Source organism: Prunus persica, chromosome G6 (genome assembly GCF_000346465.2).
Source record: "Prunus persica cultivar Lovell chromosome G6, Prunus_persica_NCBIv2, whole genome shotgun sequence".
NCBI classification, from domain to species: Eukaryota; Viridiplantae; Streptophyta; class Magnoliopsida; order Rosales; family Rosaceae; genus Prunus; species Prunus persica.
Genome location: NC_034014.1, coordinates 23,155,140 through 23,171,963, shown reverse-complemented (window position 1 = coordinate 23,171,963; position 16,824 = coordinate 23,155,140). Strand labels below are relative to the sequence as shown.

The 16,824-nt window shown below is 40.8% G+C and overlaps 1 protein-coding gene and 2 pseudogenes across 1 annotated transcript; all 3 read right to left on the bottom strand.

Moving 5' to 3' along the window:
• On the bottom strand, nt 5,331-7,343 carry LOC18774765 (annotated as a pseudogene).
• Nucleotides 7,451-9,132, bottom strand: LOC18774270 (annotated as a pseudogene).
• On the bottom strand, nt 12,248-15,265 carry LOC18774496 (cytochrome P450 81E8). Its single transcript, XM_007207310.2, has 2 exons — nt 14,303-15,265; nt 12,248-13,010 (listed from the first exon to the last, which is right to left on the bottom strand). Exons 1-2 carry the CDS (start codon nt 15,191-15,193, stop codon nt 12,402-12,404), a joined length of 1,500 nt encoding a protein of 499 aa, XP_007207372.1. The 5' UTR covers nt 15,194-15,265; the 3' UTR covers nt 12,248-12,401.

Genomic DNA, 16,824 nt, shown 5'->3' with positions numbered 1-16,824 from the left:
AATGACATCCACCACGCTAAATGTCCCAAAAGCTATATTAAACCATGCTACCTTAGCCAAAGTCAAGCATCCAAGCATACAAGCTAAAATCAAGTGTACACGCCAATACTAAGCATCCAAGCCAAATACCAAGCATACATGCCAACATCAAGCATACATGCCAATACCAAGTCAATGCAACTCTTGCAAACCACAATCATGCAAAATCAAGCCTCTCTAGCCACTCAAGCAAATAAATCATGCAGGCTAAGTTATTTTGAGCTAATCCACAAAATTTTCCTTCTCTGTCATGCCACAAAATAGGCCAACTCTTGGTAATTTTAGTAAGTGACCTCCAAAATTACAGTGTCTGGGAAAGTTCTTTAAGGCAACACCCTCGGTGTTTAAGAATGATTAGGTTTTAAGCAGGACCATTGCGACCCCTCCAACCTTTCCGGAAAAGACCTTGCTGTAATTTCAGAGGCCCTTAACTGGTCATCTTTGAGTTGCTCCTAAACCCATGTCATGCCATGCCACTGCAACTTAATTTGGGCTGGCAATTGATTATTCGGACCATTTCAATACACACTCATGGCCCCAATAATCAAGGGGGCTAATGTTGAGGCCCAAAAAATTCAAGGCTGGGCCCAAATATATTTCTGGCCCAGTACGACACCTAACTTAGGAAGAAACCCAACTTAAGTACCCAAGAGTTCGTCATATGCGCTTGCACACGTGCCATGTCAAGCAAATAAGCAGCACGCCACGCTACAAGCTTAAGTGGGCCCAAACCATGCGAATGCCTGGGGCTTGCTGACCAGGTTGTGGTATGGATGGTTACGAGTTTTCATGAGGCCCATTGATGAGCCGAGAAATGGAAGTTTTAGGCTACTTGGGAGCCCCGAAACTCAAGCCCATTTCTTAAGCCCAAATATGTGGGTAAGTATAAAAGAGAGAAATAGTCCATTACCTAAGAAAAAATAGCCATCACTTTGGAAAGTTGGCCCATCTCTTTAGTGAACTACCTCATTACCTTAAAAAATAGCCCAAGTGACCAACAAAATATCTGAAAGTCTCCAGCACATGGTTGGAGACAAAACCATGACAAAAGCCAAAAGCCACTCACATCTGCAGGCTGCTGGGAATCTCCAGCACATGGCCAAAGACAAACCCAACGCAAGCTATTCGAAAAAACCAAAGGATACTTGAGCAAAACACCCTTCAAACCAGTGTACATACCCATTTCTTTCCCCTAATCAGATCTAGACATAGAATAGGGGAGAAAAGAAGGAAAAAGATGGCTGAAAATGGGAGTTCTCCACTGAGGCAGCTGTGGGAAGAGCATTGAGCTCCCAAAAATCCCTGATTTTATGCAAATGGGCAAAGAGAATTTCACCAAATAAGATAAGTCAAGGGAATGGATGAGAAATGAAGGAAAAAGCTTGGCCAAATTAGATAGAAACCATTAGGGTTTCTTAGAAAAGAGTAGCTTCTAGCGCCTATAAAAAGAGGCATTTCCTATCCATCATCTCAACCCACATTCAGAGAGCAAGCATCATCTCTCATCCCTGAAACCTTTGCAATTTCGAGCCATATTTGAAAGGACCCGCCCCGAATTTTCTCAAAATCCGAGACGAACCCTTTGGAATTCCTGACATCACCCCGATGTTAGGCCCACTTACTAAAAACCGAGACTTCATGCCGAAATTTCGGCAGAGTCTCCCCTATAATTTGGACATTTCCCAAAATTTCAACCTGCATAAAAACGCATTTAATATCCACAACTGGCAGCATGCACAATATAATTTCATGCAAATTCTCATAAATGGCCTTCGGCCTTCCAATAATTCTCAAACAACTACCAAACAATTCAAATACCAAATATGACTAATATTTAGTCTGCGGCTGCACCTAATAACCTTAGGCTGCCTACGTACCCTCCTTGAGGGATCAAGCCACACGTAGTTCTTCCCTAAAACCCAATTCCACACTTGGGCGATACCTTATTTCATTTCTCTGGATTTCATATAAACTCCCCATACGCCGGTACAACCAACGCCACGTATGGGGCCTGTCAACACGCCGGATAACCTACGCCACGTGCGACCATGCCATACTATCATAATACCTCCCCATACGCCGGTACAACCAACGCCACGTATGGGGCCTGTCCCAACGCCGGATAACCTACGCCACGCGGGACCTCAATATCATATCACAAATCTCCCCATACGCCGGTACAACCAACACCACGTATGGGGTCTGTCGCCACGCCGGATAACCTACGCCACGTGCGACCTCAACACAATATCACATAATCTCCCCATACGCCGGTACAACCAACGCCACGTATGGGGCCTGTCTCAACGCCGGATAACCTACGCCACGTGAGACCTGAACATCATATTACATAGCTCCCCATACGCCGGTACAACCAACGCCACGTATGGGGCCTGTCCCAACGCCGGATAACCTACGCCACGCGGGACCTAACTTTCACTTGGTACTTGTAGTGAAACCAACATCCGAGGAGGTACCTAAAGTAGTGCGTATAGCACTCCAAACTGACACTCTAGACTCTGTTGTACCATTGTACAACCATATATAATTATAGTTATATAAATTAATTCTAAAATTGTGTAACCCTCCACAATCATCTAGCACCCGATAATCCCCCTAGAAAGGTGAGATTACTCCGGGAGACTCACGGTCAACCAAAGGTCAAACTACTCTAACCCTGGTCAACCAGACCTGCGGAACCCACGACCTCCAATTTTCGATCCGGAAGTCCCTATGGGTTCTACCAGGTATAGGACACTTGTCCTGCGAGTTTGGTTCAGATCAGACGGTCGAATTTCTCACGATCGCACGATCTGACGGTTAATATAAAATATAAACTTTAAATTATTATTCGGAACATCCGGAGCTCCGATTCACGATCCGTGAATTCCTACACGATCCTAGAAATACCTAGATTAACATATATTAAATTTGAGACCATCCAACGGTCCCAACCTATCGAACCCGGATAACGCACACTATGCGATTATCCGTTCGATAGTCAAACGACGTCCGAATTGAGATCCGCAAAATCCTACGCACTCGTGACAACCTAAGGATCTCATCAGAACACATCGCTACTTTTTCTACAGTGCCCACGCGCCGGCAGCGCGTGGGTGCCCAAAGCGATAATGCTTCGTCGGAAAATCTCAAAATCACGGCTCCAAACTCCTACCCTAGGTATAACACCCTATTTGGAGCCACTTTTGTTCTTGGAACTACCCCAAAAAGTGGCCGGTAATGGCCGATCACGGCGGCCGAAGTTTCGGCCGATTTTCAATTCGAAAATTGAGTTAGCTACGCTAAGAATCGATCTAATCCTACCCAACCATCAGCTAGAGCAGCTCGAGAGGTTCAAAATCCATACCTGGGTCGACGGAATTGGTGGCCGGAGGAGGGAGATCAGCGGCCGTGAAGATCGGGCGACATCCGGGCAAAAATCGCCATTTTCCGGCGGCTGGAGCGGCGGACGATGTCGGGGGTGAGCTGGGTCGTGACGCCGAGGCCGAGCCGGTTCTTTTGGTACCGGCCCCGTCCGCAGCCGCGGCCGGTGGCCGGAGTTACGAGGAGAGAGAGAGAGAGAGAGCCGACGGGAGAGGGAGAGAGATCGCGGGAGAGAGAGAGCGAGAGAGAGAGAGAGAGAGAGAGAGAGAGAGAGAGAAAACCAGATTTTTATAAAAAAATCCCATTTCAAAATATTTACGATTGTGCCACTAGGTTTCTTTTGACCATATCTCTCTCGTTACAACTTCGATTCGAACCCACTACGTGTCTATGAACTCGTCTCAGTACGACCTATCCAAAAATACTAGTCACTACCCCAAACTCTCTCCGGTTAAAAATATGACTAAAATACCCTTAAATAATTAAATAATTAAATAAGGGTTAAATTCGGGGTCGGGGTGTTACAATATTCCTCCATCTCCTCCCATCTTCTCTTCTGGTAAGTCATTGTCTTTGTCAAGCTGCTGAAAAATTACCCAAAACCCCAATACTTCACCACTAGCCACAACCACATCCAGAGAGCAAACTTTATCTCTCACCTCTGAAGCCCCTGCAATTTCGGGCCACATCCTTTCATCTCTCCCCATTTTACCTTTTGGTAAACTTTTCCAAAGTTTGACAGAGTTTTCGTCAAGCTACCAGAAACTACCCAGCACACCCACTGCTTCATCACTAGCTAAAATAATTACATCCAGAGAGCAAACTTCCTCTCTCACCTGCAAAACCCAGCAAATTTGTGCTCTATTCATCATTTTCCTACAGGAACACTTAGTTTTCTCTTCAGTGCTAAACTCATGAATGCTCAGCTCCCATGCCACAAGCTTCTCATGCCAAGCCAAGAATAGTTATTTTTGTTGGTGAAGGTAACCAAGGTGTTTCCTAAGGCTTCACTATCCTTTCAAAGTATTCTTGGGGCTTAATCTTTAAACTCAGACACATAGGATAATTTTATCAATTCGCTCCTTACGACAGCCCAGCCCATTTGTAGCTGCCGGAAGAAAAAAGCCCCTACAGTCCCTAAGTTCTTTGAAGTCATTTTATAAATGGGTAAATTTGTCTTTAAAATTTTGAAGATAAAGTGAGTTGGGAAAATAGGACAGATGGGTGAAAATAGCAACACTCTTTTAGAGAGCATAATTGTAAACATAAATTTAAAAAAAATATATAGAGCATGATTGTAGATGTTCTCATAAGTTAAACTTTAACGAATTGAGTTATAAACCTTAATTAAGGTTTGACCAAAAACACAACCTTAGGCCATCTCCAGCCATGGGCTATATCCTAAATATAGCCCTAAATTAATGCAAAACTCATTTCTAGCCATGGGCTAAATAAAATTTTGGCCAAATTTAGAGGGCCACATTTGGCCCTTTAGCCCTCCAATCGAGCCAAATGTAGCCCACCTTTGGCCTAGACTAAATTTATATTGGGCCTCATCCATGTGCTTTTTAACAACCAATCATTAAAACACTCCCCACTCCTCTTTATAAAAATAATAAAATATGAAGGATCCTAAAATATTATAGCCATTCATGACTGGAGATGGAAAAATGTAGCCCTGCACTATTTTATAATAAAAAAAATTAATATTTTGAGGGGGCTAAATTTTTAGCCCTGGACTACATTTAAGCCTATAACTGAAGATGACCTTAAATAAGGTGGTTTTCTTTTATTAAATCTCGGAATTAGATTAAATTTTAATTATGGTCCTCACAACATGCACTCATCAATTAGGCTTTGGCCCAATTTCACCACCCTCTTCTCATAAGCATCACTTCACTCCCAACTCAATAAATGGAGAAGAAGTCAGCTGCGTTCGCCCCCACAATATGAGCCAAAAGTGTCCTTCGATTCATACATCTAGTATCAACAATGTCAACGACTACTTCGTTAACTCTCTCCCAGTCAAAGCATTGGATCAACGGCCCCAAAGTCAAGCTTACCACACGTTGCGCCATGGCCGTTCCAGGCAAGCCCTCCTTCCAAATCCAAACGGAATGAATTTGTGCGACAAATCCTCACCGTTTTCAAATCTCTCGGGATTGAAGCTTTCCGGATTATCCCACAACTTATGGTCTCTTTGCATGGCCCATGCATACCAACACCGTCGTGCCAAGTGACACTTCAAATCCTCCAACTGTGCAATCGCCGGATGAAAAATGTGGTACTAATAGTGGGACCGGTGGAGACAACCGGAGAGTCTCGGAGATGATTCTTTGTTAGTAAGGTAGTTTGGAGATGTCTCGTTCATTCACTAAGCATTCTTGGCCAACTTGGGCATCTAATTCAACTCTGGCCTTTTTTAACACATGCGGATGGTTAAGGAGATTGGACATTGCCCATTACAATGTGACTGATGATGTATCGGTACCCGCTAATAACAATATCAAGAACACATGTCTTCTCCGCCAACTTCACCACCTTCTTCTCATACCCCCCCAGAAAATATTAATCCAATGGATCCTGGCTTCGGTAACGTAGTATACGCAACGGCCTGTTCCATGATCTATATGAACCGCCTGGCCTCCTCTTTGTCTGCCACGTCATCGTCCCCATAGTACCTCTTCCCTGCCACCATTGTCATTGTGATATTATACGCAGGCCGGACATCAGAGACTTGAGCTCCACGCGTTTTGTGAGAGCTTGCACAGTAACTGCTTGACTTGGTCATTTCTGGTGCTGGCGAATGCGTTGAAGCAGGCGGAGGAGAAGATCTCAATGGCGGCGATGCGGCAGAGGTTGCGCCAGTGGTCTCCATATGGGGCAGTGATAATGGTGGTGTGGTTGTAGTTTAAATGCTCGCCGATGATCGTGTAAGGACGATTGGCCAGGACAGGAGGATGCCGTTTTTAATGAAGCATTCGTGTACGGCGGAGGGTGAGGAGACTACAACGACGAGATTTGAGCAGAGCCGGAGAGAGAAAATAGTGCCATGTTTTCGGGAGAGACGGTGGAAGGTTCGGTGGAGTGGGGTTTTTAGGGATGGAGGCGGCAGAGGATTGCAGACAAGGTGGGCTTGGTGGGAGGTTTTTCACATTTAGACGTTGTCGTTTAATTTGGAGGAAGAAGTTGAAAATAAGGGACATATTGCATGTGTCGAACATGAACAACATGTTTTCGATTTTTGGTTGACTGGGCAATTCGTGTGGGCAGATATTTATAATGGTTGTTTCCGTACGTTTTGGCCAAATCACGTGTCAATGCAGTGATCAAGACTCATGACAGATCATCTTTACATGTGAGATATTCGTTGGCAAGGTTTTCTCCAATTTTGGACAATCACTCATCTTCGCATACGTTTTGGTCAAATCACGTGTCCTAAAAGCAAATGAAGTGATCTAGATTTCTAGGCAAAGTTGGCGAGGGGATTAAATGACGAATAAGAAGGCAGAATGTATTAAATGAAAGAAGAAGAAGGAAGAATGTATTAAATGAATAAAGGGGAGTACATATTTTGTGTGGCTATAAAATTTCGAGTCCAATTTTTCTGTTCTCAAATCTCATGTGTCGCTGTTTTCTTCTTAGATTTGTGACATGTGGTATACAACTCAACAGGAGTTTAAATCTGTTCTCTCTTTCAGCCCCTTTTTTTATTTAAAAGGTTTGTGACATGTCGCTATAGAATTTCAGCCTTTACAAAGTACAATAATATTATTTGTACCAATCACTCCTTACTGCCCAAACGTCCGTTGAGTAATTTTTCCACAGGGTGTATTGGTTGCTGCTTATGTTTAGCCCCGTATGGCATGGGGTACCAATTTCCCACGAGAGAAAGAACAGGGTCTACAAATGCCTGACATCGTGCTCTTTATTTCTTAACAAACGTTACATATAAATACATAACTGATTCAATTATGTATCACAAGCTTACATAAATAGCGATTTTACATGTTATATAGAGAAGAGATCAATATAGAACCTTCTTCACGACTGTACGTACTTTACACATGGCCTCCAATGGCACAAGTTTAGGCATGGTAAGCCCTTCACCTTCAGTCATATCAACCACCTTTTCACTAACTCTCTCCCGCTCAAAGCATTGGATCAACGACCCCAAAGTCAAACCGACAACACGTTGGGCAAGGCCCGCTCCAGGGCAAGCCCTTCTTCCAAGTCCAAATGGCATAAATTTGTGTGACAAATCCTTACCACTTTCAAACCTCTCAGGCTTGAAACTTTCAGGATCATCCCACAAGTTAGGGTCTCTTTGTATGGCCCATGCATTTACCAATACCGTCGTGTCACGTAGCACTTTGAATCCTTCAATTGTGCATTCATTAGATGAAACATGTGGTATTAACATTGGGGGAGGTGGGCACAATCGAAGGGTCTCAGAGACTATACATTGTAAGTAGGGTAGTTTTAAGATGTCTGGTTCGTCCACTAAGCGTTCTTGGCCAAGTTGAGCATCAAGTTCAGTTGTAGCTTTATTTAAACATCCGGATGGTTAACCAGATTTGACATAGCCCATTCCAATGTGACTGATGATGTATCAATGCCTGCCGGTAACAAGTCCTGGAAATGATTGTCGTGTTAACAATGCACATTAAGTTTTTTAAAAGCATGGTAATTTAATGGTTAATGGAATGTGTGTCAAAATATGTGTCCCTCGATCCTATATATATATATGATTGAATTTTGAGCTAACCAGTATAAAACCCTTGATAATTTGGTCCGTCTAATACTCGGGCTGTTCCTGCAAAGAATGCAAATGGTCTACGTACTCTTCTTCATCTGGTGCTCATCAATGAGCCCTTGCAAGAACACATCTGTCCTCTCACCCAACTTCATCATCATCTTCTTCTCATACCCTATCCAATTCAAAATGGGCCAAATTTCTCCTGGGTTCGGTACCCCAGCATACTTCGTGACCTGGTTAATAATCTCTTTGAACTGCCTGGCACAGTACCTCTTGCCCGCCACCATTGTCACTAGGATATTCTACGTCAGGTCAGACAACATAGATTTGAGCTCCACCTTTGCAAAATAACCATCTTGACGTGATGATGACTGTTGTGAAAGTTTGTGTAGCAAGTGTTTGACTTTGTCCTTGCTGATGTTCAAGAAAGCGTTGAGGCGAGCAGAAGAGAAGATCTCGATGGCGCAGATGTGGCGAATGTTGCGCCAGTGATCGCCGTATGAGGACGTTATCATAGTGGAGTTGTTGTAGAATAAGTGCTTGTCGATGATCAATACAGGACGGTTTGCTAAAACAATGTCGTTTTTTGGTGAAGCATTCATGTACGGCTGAGGGTGAGGAGACTACAACCATAGGATGTGAACCCATCCGGAAAGAAAAAATGGGTCCGTGTTTTTGGGAGAGACGGTGGAAGGCTCGATGTTGCGGAGGCTTTAGGAGGTGGAGATGGCCGATGATGGGCAAAGAAGGTGGGCTTGGTGGGTAGTTTTCTTGATTTTCACGACGTCGTTTTCTTTGGAGGAAGAAGTTAATGAAAGTGAGGAAAATGATGAAAATGAGGGACGTGCTTCTGTGGAATGACATGTCTTCCATGGTGGGTTGATTTTGGCTGATTTTGGGATATGCACAAGGGTTATATATGAGGTATATATTAAGCAGGTAGGTTACGTTTTTTTGACGCTCAAGTGATCTAGAAGTTCAGATTGGGCGAAGTTGCGAGTATATTAAGACAAGAAAAAAGAGAAAAGGTTGGCGACTCTTCAATTATCCACGGACCTTATGCGACCTTGAAACATGCAGTGGTAGCCTTAAAACATGCTGTGGGGTTGCCTATTATTATTATTTATTTACTTCCTTATATTCCAACATATATAGGGTCCCATGCTAACGTTTCATTGAATTAATTCTTATCATAACCGAGGGAAGGGGATGGATCTAGATCTAGAATTCCAAATTATGGTGGACGGCAATCGGAGACCGGCAGTTGGAAAATGACGACGAAAAATGGAGATCAACTTCAATCTATTTTTCTTGTATGAGAGAAGAACCAAACAATTGGTCCATGTCAAATGCGCAGACATAGAGGTCTGGGAGTGGAGTTAAGTATTGTCCATTCCTAAATATAGATCAAGTCCAGTCTATACCCCGCAGCTCCACCTTTAGCTTCCTCACCCTCACTTTCTGATTCACCCCTCCATTTCAATACTCAGCTTATTTTTGTAGCTTCGACCAGCTAAAGAATAAAATAAATGTACATTTGTCTTTGATACTTACAAGCGGTGAGCCCAAGCCCGAGTTGGGAGTGGGTCCTACAAAGTCGAGCTGGTCCGAAGGCCAGTTCAACCCAAAGTCGAGCCTGCGCGTTGTGACGTCATGTGCAACGTCGCGCTGACGTCATCGCTCTGGTTTAAATTTTTTTTACCGTTGGCGCGACGCAATCTCCAAATGATAGAAGCCACGTGTTACGCCCCCACTGCTCCAATATGCTTCTCCGAATCCAATCCAACGGCTAACATTTTTTTGGCAATAAAATTATGAAAAAAAAATATCTTTAAAAAAAATACTAAAAAATTTTGATTTTTTTTTCTATAAGTACCTATCAATACCCTTCACTTTCAACACCAATCCTCATACATTTTATTATACTTCTACTATTATTCACTCTTTACTCAACATTTTCCTCTCTTTCACCTTGTATTTTTATGGCTTCTTCTATCGAAACCGGAGGGGCGTGGAGCACCATGGAAGATGTTTCCTTGTGTGAGGCTTGGCTCCAAGTTTGTCATTGTTCCGTGTCAGGCATTGAGATGAAATTTTTTCATATGTGAAAAAAAATTCCGGGGTTGACTCGTACGGAAATGACATTGTTTAGTAGGTGGAAATTTCTCAATAAAGAGTTGGAAAAATGGAGAGATGCCTTGGCAAAAGCGATAGACAACTATAGAAGCGGGGAAAATCGTACTAACGAGGTAAGTATTTTGTAATTTTCGTTTTATTAAGTTTAATCTCCTAATATATATATATATTGTTAATATTTATTGCATTTTCAATATTTTGTTAATATTTCTTGCATTTTAAATATTTTGACAATATTTCTTGCATTTTAAATATTTTGTTAATATTTCTTGCATTTTCAATATGTTGTTAATATTTCTTGTATTTTCAATATGTTCTTGCATTTCCAATTGTTTCTTAATATTTCTTGCACTTCCAATTTATTTGTAAGGTTAATTGTATTTCCATTATTATTATTTTTAGTTACTTGCATATCCAATATATTTTAAATATTTTTTGCATTTCCCTTTTTTTGCTAAATAGATGATTCAAGCACAGATGTGGTTCGGTGCAACTGGGGGTGGCAAAAAAAGTTTCAACCATCATGAATGTTAGGAGGTGGTGAAATATTGCAAACGCTTCATAATTATTCTGACGGGTCCCGTCGTTGTGTTAAACGAGACGCCACTCCGTGATTCAACGACATCGGATTCACATCTTGATTCCCCTATGAGTCAAGACTCGCTCATCGAAAAGGAACCGAGGCCCATTGGCCGAAAGGCTGCGAAGACAAAGAAAGCAGGTAATTCAAGCAATAATAATTCAAAGTTTTTGGAGGAAATTGTAAGGCAAAACGCCCATTGGAGTTTCAACTGCTTGACAAAATCTTACCAAAGCCTCCAACGTAGTGGACTTTCCCATCTGGGCAATCTCATCCACCTGATTAGCAGATGCTCCATACGCCAATATTCGTATAACAACTGTAAGCTTTTGCTCCTGAAGAAGCCCCAAAACCCCAGCAGCATCATACTTTTGAACAAAGTATGCATCATAATTGCAAATATCATGCATGCCTTTTTTGAACAAATGGGGTTGCATTCTAAATCGCCTTTGAAAATCAACATCATAGTACAAAGAAGTTGGGATAAAATAATCTTCCAAAAGATTCTTACCCCGAGAATGCCTATGTCTGTCCACATTCAGGCGGCGGCCGACTTGTGAACCACGGCGACGACCTTGGTTCTCTTCATCTTGCAAAGCCACTGCTATGACAACTTGTTCATCGACTTGTCTCTGCAACTCATTGATTTCATCAGCTCTACGGTTTCTCTCATTTGTTTCTCGTTCTTGCATCTCCAAGCATCTCCTAAAATCTTCCATTGAAAATGAATGGAGTATGAATTCTAAACTCTGATAAATGAAAATATAGAAAGATGTGGTGAGAGAGGTATAAGCTGAGCCTCTGGTTTTATAGAAAATTTTGGCAAGATAGACATGCCACGTGGCTTGATTTGATTGGATGAAAATCTTATTTGAAATTTGAAATTCATCCGAAATTTGAACCCAAATTTATATGAATTTTGAATTTTGAAATTCATCCGAAATTTGAACCCAAATTTATCTTAAATTTGAATTTTGAAATTCATCTTAAATTTGAACCCAAAAATTTATCTGAATTTTGAATTTTGAAATTCATCCGAAATTTGAAACTAAAAATCTTATCCGAAAATTTTATTCGATTATGAATAGTATTGACACGTAGGAACCCAGAAATCTTATCCGAAAATATTATCCAAATTAATTATTGGGGTAAAAAAAATTTGTAAAAAAACAAAAAAATGAATAGTAATTGCCCTTAGCCATGGCAATGGGTGAAAACACAAAATACTATTCGCAAGGGAAATTACTATTTATGTGAATAATGGCTGCTCTAGCTCCTTCATTGCCATGACTATGAATAGTGACTGCTCTACCTCCTCCTTTACCATGGTTAAAAATAAATGAGTGGAGTTGCTCTCAAAGAGAGAAATGGACGGATCACTATTTCAAGAATACCAATACATGCCATGCCACCTAGTTAAATGAATTTATTGGAAGACATAAACTATCTGTTCCAATTATTTTGATAACACAACAATTATAACTATTATTATATTCATACATATTAAGATAGAACCTTCCTCGCAATCAAGCGCGATTTACACATGGCCTCTAATGGAACAGCTTTAGGCATGGTGAGTCCTTTATCTTCAGTCATGTCAATTTCCTTCTCACTAACTCTCTCCCACTCGAAGCACTGAATCAATGACCCCAAAGTCAAGCCCACTACACGTTGCGCTAAGCCTACTCCAGGGCAAGACCTTCTTCCAAGTCCAAAAGGCAGGAGTTTGTGGGAAAAATTATCACCACTTTCAAACCTCTCAGGCATGAAGCTTTCTGGATCATCCCACAGTTGAGGATCTCTATGCAGAGCCCATGCATTGATCAATACCATTGTGTCACGTGGCACATCGAATCCTCCAATAATACAATCCTCGGACGAAAGATGTGGGACAAGCAACGGAGCAGCCGGACATAAACGGAGGGTCTCTGAGATGATACTTTGCAGGTACGGTAGTTTGGAGAGGTCTGGTTCATCCACTAAGTTTTCTTGGCCAAGTTGAGCATCTAGCTCAGCTTTAACCTTTTTTAACACGTGCGGATTGTTAAGTAGATTAGACAATGCCCATTCCAATGTCATTGCTGATGTATCAGTGCCCGCCAATAGCAAGACCTGATTTATTAAGAAGAAAAAAAACTATCAAATCCACAATAAAATACTTTTATTATAAACCATGAAAATGCATATTGTACAATATGCAGAATAAAAAATTACAGTGTAGTGAAAACTAGATAAAGATCTGTAAAATTTATCGAGCTTATATTAAGATAAAGGACCAATTGGAAATCAATCTGGTCCAATAGAAAAAGCTGAAGAGTCACCGTCCAGAGCTACAAAAGAGTGAATATGTGAACACGTGGTGGGACACTAGCTATGCCATGACTTTTGCAATTATATTGTCTTCTTTTGTTTTGTTTTTTTTGTTTTTATCTTGTTCCCAATTATGGAAATTTTACTCGTGCGTTTTTTATGAGTATCCTACTTTAATAAATTATAATGGGTTAAAGGTTTAATTGTAATAATAGTCTCACAACTATGTAGTTATATTTTGATCATTCAACCTCAAAAATAATTTTATAGGTCTCTAATTGTGTATTATATTGCACTATTAGTCCCTTCCGTTAAATCAGTCTATTTTTCTTTTAAATTTATAAACAAATTAAAAAATTCATTCTGCATATTTATAAAAATGAAATAACAAAATAAAATAAAGAAAAAGGAAAGAAAAAAAATTAAGGGAAAGACCAATCAAATGCTTCTCCTCCCCTGTAACCATCAACCATAAACTTCCGTAAATGTACAATCATATTAATTACCCATAAAAGAAAGAAAAGAGAGAAAAGGAGAGAGGATATGGATGTTTTTCTCTATATTTTGAGGAAAATGGACCCCTATTGTTTCATTTAGCAACCTCCACTTGAAGGTGGGCGGCTGAATATGGAAGTGGAAAGAGAAGGAATCCCATATCCCTTGTTTTACCATGCCTTTTGTCTTGATTTTGTTTTGTTCAAGTTCAAGGACATTGATGGTTGAAACTTAGAGGAGCAGGAAGGTGTGGGTTGTGGCCAGGGAAGAAGGGGAGGGCTGTGGAGGAGAGGGAGGGTTGTGGATGAATTACTGAATTTATTCTCATTTTTGACAGTAAAAGTCACAAAGTTGAAGGTAAAGAACAACGGTGCAACATGATACATAATTTGGGATATTTGTTAGGAGTTGAATGACCAAAATATAACTATGAGTATAATTTAGAGATGATTGCTAGAAGTAAGCCATATGTGGAACAATAACAATTGTTTGAAGGGAAGCAAGCAATGTCCCACTATAATAAATAAACGCACTGATTTTAGACATGAAACATGATCATAACAAAAAAAATCAAAGAGAGAGAATAACTTTAGACTAACCAGAATAAGGCCCTTGATGATTTGGTCGTTGTAATATTCAGGCTGCGACTCTTGCAGGGAAAGAAGATGGTCAATCATTGTAGTACCATTTTTACCCTTCCTTCTGTGCTCATCAATCAGACCCTGCAAGAATGCATCTGTCCTCTTAGCCAACGTCTTCACCTTCTTCTCATAACCACCTCTCCCAACCCAATTCAAAATGGGCAAAAAATCAGCTGGGTTCGCTGCGCTCCCATAAAGGAACGCATCGCTCATAATCTGCCTGAACTGCTTGGCCTCTTCTTTGTCGACCGACATGTCGTCGCCGTAGTACCTCTTCCCCGCCACCATCGTCATTATGATGTTAAAGGTGAGCTCATTGAACATGGACTTGAGTTCCACCTTCGCAAAACCGTCACGTGCGTTTTGTGAGAGTTTAAGTAGTAAGTGTTTGACTTCGTCCTTTCTGATCCCGGAGAATGTCTGGAGTCGGGCGGTGGAGAATATCTCGGTGACGCCGATGCGGCGGAGGTTACGCCAGTGGTCGCCATATGGAGACCCTGCCATGGTGGTGTTGTTGTAGCCTACGTGCTTGCCCATGAGCAAGCGAGGACGGTTGGCTAAAACGATGTCATTTTTGGTGAAGCATTCTTCGACTGCGGACGGGGAGGAGACTATGACCACCCGGCGTGAGCCGAACCAGAGTGAGAAAACGGGGCCGTATTTTTGGGAGAGGCGGTGGAAGGTTCGGTGGACTGGGGGTCTTAGGAGGTGGAGATGGCCAAGGATTGGAAGTGAAGGTGGGCTTGGTGCAATGTTTTTGTAACGACTTCGATTTGGTTGGACCAAAAACTTGAAGGTAAATAGGATGAAGATAACAGTGAGGGATGTGCAGAACAAGATGTCTTCCATAGTTTGTTTTCCTTGATTGGTTGATATTTTGTGGTTTCATTTGGACTTGAATATGCGGTTATATATAAGGTACGTGGGAGTAGTAATATAAAGAAAAATATTATGAAGAAATTGACTTAGAGCATTTGGGGGTTGTATAATAAGGTGTATATTAAATATACATCATTTGTGATCGGAATCACTTGTAATAGAGAGGTGTAAATGATTGTAAATTTGCATCGCAACAATGATATGCAAATTTAGATGCACATGTGCATCCTTTTTTATATACATTTCAGGTGGGGCCTATATGAAAAAATGTGAGAAAAGATGGATAAAAATGAGCAAAATCAATTATACATAGATTTACATCTTTCTCATTATAGCAAAAACTACATTTACAACTCCCAAAAATATAAAAAAGATGTAAAAATAAGTTTACATCCATAAAAATACACCTTCCAACTGTGAATTCTCTTATTGTTAGAAAAAGGAAAATGATAAGTTATTGGTATTCTTTTTAAATGGGTTGTATGTAAATGGCAGCGTGAAGACAATCAAATGGCAACCCAATTTCAAAAACTACTGCTGCAAAACTTAAATGTAGTTTGACCTGGCAAACAACCTTATTTAGTTAAAAAAAAAAAAACTCCAACATCATGGGAGAGCGGTGAGTTTGAATTGTCTCACCGTCATCTTCGAAACGACATGTGCCCAAATCGATACTTCAAATTCAAACCTGATTGACAACCAGGTTTCACAGTCTTTTCGATCTCCTCCACATGTCATTCTACATTAGAAGCAGAGACAGAGCCACCTTTAGGCGAGTGGTGGCCCTGCCCCTCCAATATTTTCTAAGTTTTCACCTATCAAGGCAATGTATTGTGAAATATTGAAAGGATTTTGCATGTTTGAAATTAATGGCCACCCTAATAAATTCATTTCGAGTTATAATGTGAAGTTATATTGGCTTTTCTTTGCTGATTTTTATATCTTTCTTTTTTGGGTTTTAGTAGATACTGATTTTTTTAGTATAAAAATTAAAAATAAATAGCTATACTTGGATAGATTTAGTTGGAAAATCTTAATTCTTATCATAACTAACCAAATAGGTTTAAAAAATAATCAAAATGGCTACAAAGCTTAACGTATTTCAAAATAAGTTTAAGGCATGTTGATTTCTCTTCTGCAATCTATATTTTTTTTCTTCTTGCCCTAGATGTTTGGTACATGTCAATTTTTTTGCCCCCCGAAACTTTGAATCTGGCTCTGTCCCTTGATCAGAAGGCCCACAAATTTAACCTCTTCATAGGAAGAGAGCAAAGCTTGGCTCCAATTTTGCGTTTACAACGCTTTCCATGTGCTTAAGATTAAAAGTACGGAAAAAAATGAGATTTGTTGTCTTTTCTTTTTTGGACGGAGGAAAATGAGAGTTTAAATAACAACACTTTATTTGCTTTCCACTATTCGTTGCCCCATCCAGGTTCGACATGTTCCATCATGGATTCATGACTACTGTGACCAAAATCAACGTACGTACACGCAGCCACGCGGTGAGCACAGAGCGAACTATTCTTTCGCCTTTTTACCCCAAAAAAAAAAAACGTACGGCGTTCCGACATCTTCCACTAGGTGTCAGCCGGTACGTGAAC